Source organism: Apium graveolens, chromosome 10, assembly GCF_009905375.1.
Source record: "Apium graveolens cultivar Ventura chromosome 10, ASM990537v1, whole genome shotgun sequence".
Classification (NCBI taxonomy): Eukaryota; Viridiplantae; Streptophyta; class Magnoliopsida; order Apiales; family Apiaceae; genus Apium; species Apium graveolens.
In genome coordinates, this window is record NC_133656.1 from 191,957,239 (window position 1) to 191,970,730 (window position 13,492).

Genomic DNA, 13,492 nt, shown 5'->3' on the forward strand with positions numbered 1-13,492 from the left:
GACGAGGTATTTTTACATTATTTTTTTATTGGGTGTTTTATAAGAAGATGGGTTTTGATAATTATCCAAATCTGATATTAAATTGTATCGTTTTTATAGTTACTTAGTGGCTAAGTAATATATTTTTGGATCCGATATATAAGTGTAAATTCAGTATTAAATTCCAGAATGTTTCAAAAATCATGAAACTTATATCTTATTAGTATATGAATATTTCGAGAATCTTAAAATTGTTTCGGAAATTTTTCCAGTTTTATTTACCCGCACGTTCGTTCGATAAATCGTAAAATGCGGATATGACGCACGATTTGTAAATGTTTTAAAATTATGAAAATTTTTATTTGTTAGTTTTTAAATATTCCGAGAATTTTACAAATATTTCAGTTTCATAAAAAGTATCAGACCGGGCCCCTATCGGGACGTAAAACCTCACAAAAATCAAACTTTCATTTTTATAAAATCGTGGGACTTTCAAATATTTTATATTTTCACATTTTTGAAATATTCATAATTTTTGAAAAAATTTGATATTAATTTTATATTTATTTGATTTAATATTATTCCCCGCTATTTATGAATTTTGGGCTAATTTTAATTATGTCGTATTAATTTTTAGTTAAAAGAAAAAAAAAAAGAAAAAAAAAAAAGAAAAACGTGCCACGGACCCCCGGCCCCCAGTATACTACCTTTCCCCATTTGTTTGTTTTGGTAAAAAGAGTACTCCCTCCCCTCTTCTGTTTCTTCTCTCTATCGTATATTTATATACTTTTAATTTTCAAAAAATCATATCTCTTCAACCGTTCGTCAAAATTTCAATTGTTATATATATAAACGATCATCGCTTGATACCTACGCATAGGTATATATATTTCGAGGTTTTGAGAAGAAAATTTGCGGAGCATATTTTCCGTTTTAATTTATTTTCGGGGAATAAAAAAGGGGTTTGACGGTGTTGATTACTCCACATGGCATCTCGGCGTGTATATATCTATCGTTATTAATCTCGTATTTTTCTAGAGATATTTTCTGGACATCAGATATTCTCCTCGGGGTGATCAAAATTTATTTTAGGTAACAATTCCGAATTTCCGCCTTCGTACTTGTGTATATTATAGATTGTTAGTGTTAATATATTTATTTCATAATTTTTAGAAGTTTTTGTAGAAGTAGCTTTTGGCCGTGTTTTTCGTTTCTGGCATGTTTATACGTCCAAATATAAATTATCGTGTGTTTTAAATTTATTGATTTTATTAGAGTACAGTTGGATTGTGTTGTTTGGGATTGATTTTGAGGGGTATGACCCCGGGAGAAGTCCGTTTTACAAAGACGTTATTTAAAAAAAATTCTAAAATATTTATTTCGATTTCAAATTATTATCATTTATTATTTTCGAAAATCACAATTTGATTCAATTATTTATGATTTGTTTTGATTTATTCTTATTTTATTCATATTAAATAAACTGTTCATCCGTTTAATAGGAAACGAACGAGTAAAGACGCAGAAAACTATTCCGCTTTCATTAAAAATACTTTCTAGACCTAAATTATTTTGTTTCGGGAACTCGATTATTTTTGAAAATCATTCTGAGTCGTTTATTGATCAATAAATCATATTTTTACCCGTTTTAAATTCTTAAAGTACGGAGTCGACTATTTTGACGAACCGAGTTATGTGTTATATGAATTATGTGATACGTGAGTTATGTGAATTACGTGCGTACGTGGGTCATAGGTCTTGTATATAGATATTTTATTTAAGTGTGGGCTATCGTATGGGTAGACGGTAGGCTTTTGACGCGTAGTTCATCGAGTAATTATCGTTTAGACGATTAAAGTTATATCTTTTAATTATAGATGCGGATCATTTGATTTGATCAGGACAAGACATTGGATAAAGAATGGAATGGAATGGTATTGGATATCTGGATTCTAGCAATTGCAGGAGCAGTATATCAGTAAAGTGTTGAAAAGAAAGACAGTGATGTTTTGAGACAAAATGTTAGAATATATGTGTCATTGCGAGTGTGAGTAACTGCTAAATCTCAAAGGCAAGTATCCCTATCATCACTTATTGTTCAAGTGATATTTATTTTAAATCTTATCATGCAAGTATTGTTTCCTCAGTTCGGAATAGATAAATGTTTTACATATCACTGAATTAAATGATTTTATTTATGCAAGTACTCTTCTATTATTCTATGTTCAGAATATCTAAGTGATTTTACTTATCAAATTACTGGATTTATAAATGTTTTGGATTTTGAAAAAGATGATTTGGTTGCGAGTATTCCTACCCAAGTAAATGGGGGAATAAAATTATTTTGGGTGTCAATTATTATGACCCCTCTCAATAAAACATTTTGAAATTGGATCATAATTGCATAAGTGACCGGGACTGACGGTCCAGCGTAGGGCTATTTCTAAGTGTCATATGGAATATTATCACACAATTTTTGCCACAGGCAGGTATATTGCCTTTTTATTTGAGTACTCATGTTTTTGGGGTCATGTTTCTACGAATCATGACTCAGTGCTATCACACGGGCTGATCAGCATGTGATAGTACGTCCGTCAGAGAATGATCCCAATATAAATTATCATATTGTTTTTTATAATAATAGAATAAATGATTTATCAACTGTTCTGTTCTGAATAAAAGGTAAAATGCCCTTTTGATTTAGTTTCTGCTTGATATGGATATTTAGGTTGTTGTTAAATATCAACGGTGGTATTAGTATAGATGATTGATGTTGACTTCAGTATGGGATGTTGTGAGCATCCAAGTTCATATTGATATCTAATTTGATATGACAACAAAATTAATATTAATATCAAGATTTTGGTTTTGAATTAAGTTTATGATTCGTTCCAAAGTCATTGCTTGGTGTTATGGTTGTTTACGATATTTCCGTAAACACTATTTTACGAGTTTTATTCTCATCAAGTTTCAAAGTATTGCTGAAGTAGTTCGCTCGAAAATATCAAAAGGGTTTTGAATACAGTGCGAAACAATTATCCGATTCTTTAACAAATTTTCTGTTTCAACAATTATGATTTTAAAATGATCAACACTATTGTAGATGTCAGTTTTATATCAAAATGACCCTTTATTTGCTATAATGATTTTGTTGAGCATTTCTTTTTCTCATACTTGCTTGTTTTCAAATTTAACCTCCAGTGAGGATTAACTTGCGCAATTTAGTTGCGTAATTCGAGGAAGCAAAGAAGAAGCTTTTGGAAGGCGGTTGGTCCAGGGTTTGCGGACTAGTGTAAGTTTTATTGTATAAAGTTGTTTATATTATATTATATTATATTATATTATATTATAGTGGTGTATTTTATAATTAGGCCTAGTATACTTCTTTTCGAAGTTATACTAGCGGGTTAAGTTTTGAGATTAAGAATTGTTGAAAAGAGTTTTAAAAGAAAGTGAAAATTTTATTTATGGAATTTGGATATCTTGTTTCTAGAACTGTAACCTTAAAAGATCTTGGATTAGTTTGGGGTCATAGATGCTAAATATCTTCCGCTGACATTTGTTTATTGATTAAACATGTTAATTTGGACTGAGGTTTCATAGTGACGACCAAATCCCTTGACCCCGGATTTGGGGGCGTTACATAAAATAGTTTGTCCAATAATCATCTAAAAAGGAAAGACAGCTAGGCAAGTGTTTGCTACCAAATCAATTTTATTTGCTACCAAATTAATGGTCTCCGACATAAACTCTTAAGATTAAAGACAAAAACTAGATAATAGGATTCTTTAAATCTTTTTGTGTTACTTGTTAAGCTTTTGGGGGTGATATAGATGTTCTAAACTATTTTTTAGTTTGCCCCCATGATGGCATTTGGTCTAGTTGCATGATGGAATTGTCTAACATAAGGAAAGCAAAATCTAAGCAATAAGAAAATTTAAGGTAAAAATGAAACTAGTTCACTTGCAAATGAAGCAGTAAAAACTACTTACTAAATCTCTTAAATTAAGATGACTTGAAAAATAAGGAAAAAATTACCTCGTTGCCTTGACGAAACTCTTACCTCAAAATTCTTGAATTGTGTCTCTATTTTATCCCCCTTTAGGCACCAAGCACTCTTAGCACATGTTATGGTCACAATTATTTAGGGCAGTACATTATTGACACTGCCAGGCATCTGTCAATTGGACATTCTTTTCTTTCACTGGAGTAACATCCACTTCAGATAGCCCATTTTCTAATCCTTTGAGAAATTTCAAAAAATATCTTCAAGTTACCTTAGTTAAATTTGTAAACTCCTTATGAAAAACTTTATTAAATTCTTCTGAGCAAGCCTCATCCCTATAGTATTTTTGTAGCTTATACTCTGCATAATCATAGAGCCTTTCTAAAGCCACCACGGCGTTACCTTGTAGTTACTCAAATAGTTCTTTTTTCGTATATGCTTCTGGTGGCATAAAATATCCATAAGTATAAGTCCATTTTAACACTCACCTTCATTCAACAATCTGCTCCCAAGCTTCCATAACAAATCTTAACTATTCTCCTCGCTGACAATGCTTTTTCTTGAGTTTCTGAAGTTTCTTATGTTTTATCTCACTTTGATCTGCTAATGCTTTCTCTCTTGACTTTTCAGTTACAACCCACCTTTCGTAATAATGACCATATCTCTTGATGTATTCCTGAGCCGATGCTCTATGCCTAACAAATTTACATTCTCCTCTCCTCACAGTCTCCTAATAACCGTTACACGCCTTAGGATCATGTGTATTCCATGGTTCTAGGCATATCCAACAAAACTCGTGCTTTCAAGGACGCTTACAAGTACACAGTAGCATGCTCCAATTATACATACAAACATCAAAAGATCGTTTTCTCTGATTTATATGATAGGTACATCCAACATTTTTAATAATAATAATTATTTTATGGGCTACACATAAATATATCAATTGTATTTGCTATTTATTATATTGGGTTAAATTAATTGAACAAATAAGAAACCCGATTAATTATAATTTATTGTATGGACCTAATAAGTGGATACCTAATATCAAGCCCAATTGAATTATAATGGGAGATTTAATTAGGTGGTATACAAAAGGGTACTTGGTTGAGGAAGATAATAATCAAGAATATTATTCAGATTCAAATATCGTTACAATTATAGTCTTATGGATTCAGGTACGCTTCCGTCTTCGGTTTTAATCTCGATAATTTGATATGATGACTACGGTCCTAGTCTCTATCTTAGAGAATTATATGTTTGTAGAATTGTTAGATTCTATCAATTGGCATCAGAGCCACTTCACATTTGATTACTGAGAACTTATTTATGCGAATATGATTCGTAATTCTTTTTTAATTTTATTCGGTTATTGATTTCCGAGGCAATCTGAACAATTTTATTTTCTATGCTCTGAGGATAGAACTATATATGTTTTAGGGTACAGGACGATCATGACCATTGATTAGTTTCCCAGTCTATATGTTTACATGACATGTTCACCTTAATTAAGTATGATTCTTATAATCATTGTAAAGTGCTTTAGTATTTTATTATAAATTATAGCACATGGTGTCTTGTGTTATTATAAACTTGTTTTGCATGGGATTGGATTCAGAGACTATAATAGCCTATTGCATCAAGACTTTTTTTTAATTTTATTTTCAGTATATTATACTATCGAGTTTAATTTATTATAAGATCAAATTATTCTTTGATTAGCAGTATGAATGAAATTAGATATACTGTAGGATGTTGTGCTTGCATAATTTGGTTAGTAAGTTGCATATAAAGAATATATTATATTTTTGAATTATATTTATCATTGGAAAATTATTATTAACCTATTGATTTAGGTGATCAAATATTTTTTAAGTTAATTGATTGCAGCAATATGTCGCCAAAGTGACCTCTTTTGTATAGATTAATCAATTAAAAAATATTATTGTGACGATAGAATATTTAATTTTATGCAAATTTTATCGGCCCAAAGGAAGGTAAGGTTTGGCCAAAATTTATATATTCTTGTGATAATAAGTATATAACAATATTAAGTTTTTCATGTGAATAATAAGTCGGTCCAAAGAAAGGCATGTTATTTGACATAAATTAATTGTTAATACTTGATTATTGCGTGGAGAGTACCAATTGTAAATTAAATTTTCTGTCCAAAAACTAAAATTTAATATTACACTAGGTATCTTGTGATGGTGTTGCCAATATTTAAAATTTATCAAAGTATTGTATATACTATTATTGAGCATTATGTTGTCTATTTGTTTTCGATTACAGTTACTGCTTCTGTTAATTCTGCTTCCGCTCAATTGAGCATGATTCCAATGTTGAATGGGACAAACTATATCACATGGAAAGAGAATGTTGAAATCGTTCTTGGGTGTATAGATCTTGACCTTGCGCTAAGGAATGAGCAACCAGTTCCCACTACAGATGATCCTAAAAGGGATCAAATTGAGAAATGTGAACGCTCTAATCGCATGTGTCTGGAGATCATGAAGCGAACGATTCCAACTGGCTTTCGGGGCTTTATTGCTGAGAGCACAAGTGCCTAGAAGTTCCTCTCTGAGATTGAGCAATATTTTGCTAAGAATGAGAAAGCGGAAACGAGTAATCTTCTGTCAAAACTCGTGACCATGAAGTATAAAGGAAAGGGGAACATAAGGGGGTACATTATTGGGATGTCTAATCTTGCTGGCAAACTCAAGGAACTCAAATTAGAATTTTGGATGAGTTACTTGTTCAGTTGGTTCTTATTTATCTTCCTCCTTAGTTCAGACACTTTATGGTGAGTTATAATACTCAAAAGGAAAAATGGACTCTTAATGAACTCATCTCACACTGTGTGCAAGAGGAAGAGTGGGTCTTGCGAGAGAAGACTTAGAGTTCTCACTTGGCATCAAGCTCTCGTGATAACAAGAGAAAGAGAGGTAAGGATATTGCAAGTGGAAAACCCAAGCATCAATTGTAAGAGAAGCAGGATAAGGGAATAACCTGCTACTTTTGTAAGATGGTTGGACACATTAAGAAAGAGTGTTCCAAATATGTTACTTGGCATGTGAAGAAGGGTAAGACTTCTGTTTTTGTTTGTTCTTAAGTTAATTTCGCTTCTATACCTAAGGATACTTGGTGGGTAGATTCCGGTGCTATTACTCACATAAATGTACCTATACAGGGTTGCCCATGGAGGCGACCACCAATTGATGCCAAAAGATTCATCTATGTGGGCGAAGGCATCAGTTGAAGCTGTTGGAACATTTAGATTATTATTAAAAACTGGTGTTTATTTGGATTTATTTGAGACATTTGTTGCACCGTCTTTTAGACGGAATCTTATTTTTATTTCCTGTTTGGACAAATATGGCTACACTTGTTCTTTTGGAATTAATAAAGTGTATTTCTCTTTAAATTCAAATGTGGTTGCCACTGGTTCTTTGATTGATAATCTTTATATGTTTGATACTGTTGCTTTTAATAATGAATTTTGCACTCAAGTGCAAGAGGTACAAAGCGTAAGTTAAATGAGAATTCTGCTATGTTGCGGCACAAGCGATTAGGTCATATCTCTAAACAGAGAATTCAGAGGCTTGTGAATGATAAAATTCTTGATCCCTTAGATTTAAGTGACTTTCAAGTCTGTGTTGAATGCATTAAGGGAAAACAAACAACTTGAGAAAGTTAGGTGCCAATAGAACTATAAGTGTCTTGGAACTAATTCATACCGATATATGTGTACTATTCCCTATGGCCTCTTGGAATGGTCAACTATATTTTATCACATTCATAGATGATTACTCTAGGTACGGTCACCTATACTTGATACATGAGAAGTCACAAGCTCTGGACATATTTAAAGAGTATAAAGCTGAAGTTGAACTTCAACTAAACAGTAGTATTAAAGCTGTCAGATCTGATCGTTGTGGTGAATACTACGGTAGATATGATGGATCAGGTGAGCAACGTCCAGGACCCTTTGCTAACTTCCTAAAGGAGTGTGAAATTGTCCCTCAGTACACTATGCCAGGGAAACCAAATATGAATGGTGTTGCTTAGAGGCGAAACCGTACTTTTAAAGATATGGTGAGAAGTATGATAAATCATTCTTCCTTGCCTGAATCACTTTGGAGAGATGCACTAAAGCTCCAATTTATCCTTAACCGGGTTCCAACTAAAGCAGTGGCTGAAACTCCATACAAACTTTAGACTAAAAAACACTTAGTATTAAGCATTTACATGTTTGGGGTTGTCCAGCTGAGGCAAGGCCATATAGTCCGAATGAAAAGAAACTGGACTCTAGGACGGTCAGTTGCTATTTTGTTGGGTATCCGGAATGTACTCGCGGATTTAAATTTAATGATCCCGCTACTAGATCCTTCTTTGAGACTGATAATGCAAGATTTTTTGAGGATGTTGATTTTGGGAGGGAAGATATATGTAAAAGTATTATCTTTGAAGAAGATAGACATGATCTTATTTATGACTCTGCCGAGAGCAATGATCAAATTATGATAACTATCATTGTTCAAGGCCCTCCGGTTCAAGAAATACTGAAATTCCCTATGAGGAACAAAATGAGCAAACTCAACAACCTCATGAATCACAAGAAGTGCCACTAAGGAGATCCAATAGAGAGAGAAAGAGCGCAATTCCAGATGATTATGTTATTTTTCTACAAGAACATGAAGATGGAATTTGTATTAGGGAAGATGATCCTGTAAATCTTCAACAAGCCATGTAGAGTTCTAACTCTCAAAAGTGGATTGATGCCATGAATGAAGAGATGCAATCTATGAAAGACACTAACGTCTTGGATTTTGTCGAATTGTCTAAAGGCTCAAAACTTATTGGTTGCAAATGGGTATTAAAAATCAAAAGGGATTCGAGTAGTAACATTAAAAGATATAAGGCTTGTCTAGTCGATAAAGGATTCACTCAAAAGAAAGGTATCGACTATAATGAGACTTTCTCTCCAGTTTCCATGAAAGACTCATTTAGAATTTTTATGCCACTTGTGGCTCATTATGATCTAGAGCTACATCAGATGGACGTAAAGACGATGTTTCTTAATGGAAACATTGGCGAGACAATTTATATGGTGCAACCTGAAAACTTTGTCATTGGAGATCCAAAGACTGTGGTTTGCAAATTAAAGAAGTCCATCTATGGTCTCAGGAAGGCTTCTCGTGAGTGGTATCACAAATTTCATCATGTAATCACATCATATGATTTTGAAGTGAACTTGGTGGAACATTGTGTATATCACAAGTTCAGTGGGAGCAAATTTATCTTTCTTCTCTAATACGTTGATGACATCTTACTTGCTACTAATGATATAGGCTTATTGCACGATATCAAGAAATTTCTCGCTAATCAATTTGAGATGAAGGATCTTGGTAACAACTCTTTTTTATTAGGAATTCAGATACATCGAGATTGCTCTCGAGGTATTCTTGGATTGTCACAAAAGAGCTATATCAAAAAGATCCTGGAAAGGTATGGCATGAAAGATTGTGCACCATTGGATACACCCGTATCTAAGGGAGACAAATTTAGTCTCAAATAGTGTCCCAAGAATGAACTTGAGATAAGGGAAATGCAAAGGATACCATATGCATCGGCGGTGGGAAGCCTAATGTATGCTCAAGTTTGTACTTGTCCTGACATGGCATTCATTGTTGGAATGTTGGGAAGATATTTGAGTAATTCGGGAATGGAGCAATGGAAAGCAGTGAAATGAGTCTTACGGTATTTAAAGAAAACAAAAGACTATATGCTTTGAGGATGCAGAGATGCAGAGATGCAGAGATGAAAGAAAATCTACTTCGGACTATGTCTATCTATTGGATGGTGGAGGGATTTCATGGAGGACTGCCAAACAGATGCTCATAGCTTCATCCATCATGGCTGCAGAATATATAGCATTTTTTGTGGCATCCAATCAAGCTTTATGGCTACGAAACTTTGTCACTATTTTGCGTATCCTTGATGGTGTTGAAAGACCATTAAAGATATTTTGTAATAATAAATCAGCAGTGGAGTATTCAAACAATAATAGGAGCACTACAAATGCAAAATATATTGATATTAAATTCCTAGTTGTTAAAGAAAATATTCAGAGTGGACAAATTTTGATAGAACACATTGGCACTAACTCCATGATTGCGGATCCGCTCACTAAGGCATTAACACCTAAGGTCTTTCATGAGCATATAACTCATATGGGTGTTACCTTATGTGATACTTTGGTTCAGTGGGAGTTTGTATTTTGGTGTTTTATGTAATAAACCTTGAATTTTTTATGTTCTGTAGAATACAGTTGATGGAATTTTACTTTTGTTCAATTTTCTTATTATGGTTTAATATTGGGTTGAGAAAATTGGAAACAATCTCGTTAGAGATTTTCTAAGGACTAGTTTGAAATAGACATTATATAGATCACGTTACATGTAATTTCCATGCCACTTATCCATACATTGATTCATGTTGTTGAATATATATGTTTTGTGACCCTGGAAGGTTTAGTCACGTAGAGTTTGTGACGAATGCCGCCAGAATCTCATACATATATAGTAGACATACCAAATTGTTTTGGTAAAATCTAAGGACTATAAATAGCATAAAGTTGCGCACTAAAGTTTTGTATAATTGATTCTGGATTCATATTAAACCCAAGTGGGAGATTGTTTTTTATTATTTTTAATAATAATAATTATTTGATGTGCTACATATAAATATATCAATTATATTTGCTATTTATTATATTGGGTTAAATTAAGTGATCAAATAAGAAACCTGATTAGATTTAATTTATTGTATGGACCTAATAAGTGGATACCTAATACCAGGCCCAATTAAATTATAATGGGAGATTTAATTAGGTGGTATACGAAAGAGTTATATTCCCCAATATATCAAGTACTCTTCTACCCATCAGAGAGAGCCATTGAGAAAACCCTAAGGAGTACTTGGTTGAGGAAGACAATAATCAAGAATATTATTTAAATTTAGATATCGTTACAATTATAGCCTTATGGATCCAGGTACGCTTCCGTCTTCGGTTTTAATCTCGATAATTATATATGATGATTACAGTCCCTCTCTCTATCTTAGAGAATTATATGTTTATAGAATTGTTGGTTTCTATTAATTTATGTATAATCATAAAAAAGTTTATATGATTAAGCAACAATGCCATCATAAAATCTTACATAAGTTATCACCATCTCCCTGTATATATGATCATTAAAAGACTTGGCCATACTTTAATACCCAGATATTTTTTTTTCTAATTAGTAAAATATATATTATATTAATTAAGTGTTAAGTTGTATAAAAAATTATTAGAAAAAATAATACAAGGCTTCATCACGGTAATCTTTAAAGTAAATAATAGCAAATTGGCAATAATTAGTAAAATATAGCTAGTAAAGAAGCTAAAGAAGCTTGACAAGTAAATAGTTATAATATCGTTGATTGATTAAGCCTGCAAATTGTAAGAGAGCATCCACTTATTAGAGGCATATGTCTACAACTTTTGTAGAAAATTTGGCATTGGTGACTTGATGCAGTTAAATTTTGTGGCTTCACCCTCATAAATATATGATTAAATAACATTCAAATCTTAATTTATTGAGGATTAAAAGATATTCAAGTTTTAATTAAACAACTTTGCAAACTTAGGGGACCATTCAATTTATTTTTAAAGAGATTAAAATAATATTTTATTGAGCCAATTAACAATTAGCCATTTACCCTTTCATGAGGGACACTTGTATAGTCCAGTTTCAAAAAATCCCATATGTGTATAGTTCAGTTTCAAAAAAGCCCATATGTAGTTTTGGGAAACCACCAACAAATTATGAGTATGCATATATCTTTTTTTTGACCAAATGCAATTTATTTACTCAAAAAGATCATTCAAGATACAATGCTTAACGTTGATTGGAACATCACTCCAATCAAATATACGATCAGGATACACATAGGACACACGAGCAAGTTCATGTGCCATTATATTTGCAGACTGTTTAATAAAAGACAACCTTACATTGTTTATTTCATTAATTAACTTCCTGCATTCTGCAACCACCTTGCCAAGTCTGGACCGTAGAGGAGTCACACTACAAATCAGCTGAACAACTGCCAAATAATCTGATTCAAGCACCACTGTATTCCTACTCCACTCTTTTAACCAGCTTAAGGCTTCTTTAACGGAGAGAGCTTTAGCTAGAACCGGGTCAAAAACCTCATCATAACGCCTGGTTTTTTCTAGAATCAGATGGCCTTCATGATTACGAGCAATCAATCTTGTACCAGAAACTCCGTAGTCCTTAAATAATGTTACGTCTGCATTGATTTTTACTTCATTGAATTGTGGCTACACCTAGTAAATTGCCCCATCTCCTACCTTAGAGGGACGAAGAGGAACATTGACACACCTTCTCTGAGCTAATTTCCACTGTGAAAGATACTCATTTGCCTTAGCACCAATTCTTAAAGGACTCGAATATTAATTGTTCCACAATAAATCATTCCTTGATCTCCATATGGACCAGCATACAGTGATAATCCGTTCTGTTAATGACGTAGACTGCCCAGATAAAATCGTACTCCGCCAATCTGCAAAATCAAAACTTCCATCCGTACTAATTCTTTGGTTCAGAATTTGCCAACATGAAGATGCAACTTTAGACTGCACCAGACTATGGAAGATTGTTCGCACTTCTTCTTTGCAGACAGGACAAACATTGTCAATTTGAACATGTTTCGTTTGTAGAATAGCCTTAGTAGGTAAGCAGAAAGACGCAGCCCTCCAAACTAAGCTCAACACCTTTGGAGGGGCTTTGATGTTCCACAATTTCCTCCTGAAATTATTATTTTGAGAACCAGTCCAAGCACCATTTTGTCTTTGTAGCAACTTGTAAGCACTTTAAACAGAGTATTGTCCCGTGTTTTCAAGGTTCCAGACTAGAATGTCCCTGTCCAACTCATGCTCCACCTTAGTATTTGTGATACAGCTTCTATCTCGTTCTTCAAAACAATCGGTGATCACCTCCATGTCCCAATCTTTAGTTCCAGGATGAAACAGGGATTCTACAACTTGATTTGCCAGCACTGGGGAGACTGTAGAAACAAAAGGATTGTCTGCAATATTAAGTAATGGTTGACCAATAATCTGTATGTCTTTACCTGTACCAATTCTCCAGTTGGACCCTGCAGAAATAAACTTCTTTGCCTCAATTATGCTTCTCCAAATGAAACTTGGACTACTTCCCAATCTAGCATACATGAATTCGGTATTACTATGCATATATCTTAATAATCTAAAAATCATTGTTTCACTTTAGAAATATATTATCGACAAATATACATATACATATATTACTACTTATTTAATATTTGTCCTTATCATTTTTGTAAAACAAATGTAACCCTTACTACTAAAATAATATATTTTTGGATATGCTATCTCTTACTATCCAAAATTGCATA

At 33.0% G+C, this 13,492-nt stretch overlaps 1 protein-coding gene across 1 annotated transcript; it reads right to left on the minus strand.

The window, feature by feature from the left end:
• Positions 1 to 11,900: 11,900 nt before the first annotated feature.
• Positions 11,901 to 13,289, minus strand: LOC141691502 (uncharacterized). Its single transcript, XM_074496239.1, has 4 exons — positions 12,988 to 13,289; positions 12,561 to 12,864; positions 12,408 to 12,458; positions 11,901 to 12,329 (listed from the first exon to the last, which is right to left on the minus strand). The coding sequence occupies exons 1-4, from the start codon at positions 13,287 to 13,289 to the stop codon at positions 11,901 to 11,903; spliced, it is 1,086 nt and encodes a 361-aa protein (XP_074352340.1).
• Positions 13,290 to 13,492: the final 203 nt, after the last annotated feature.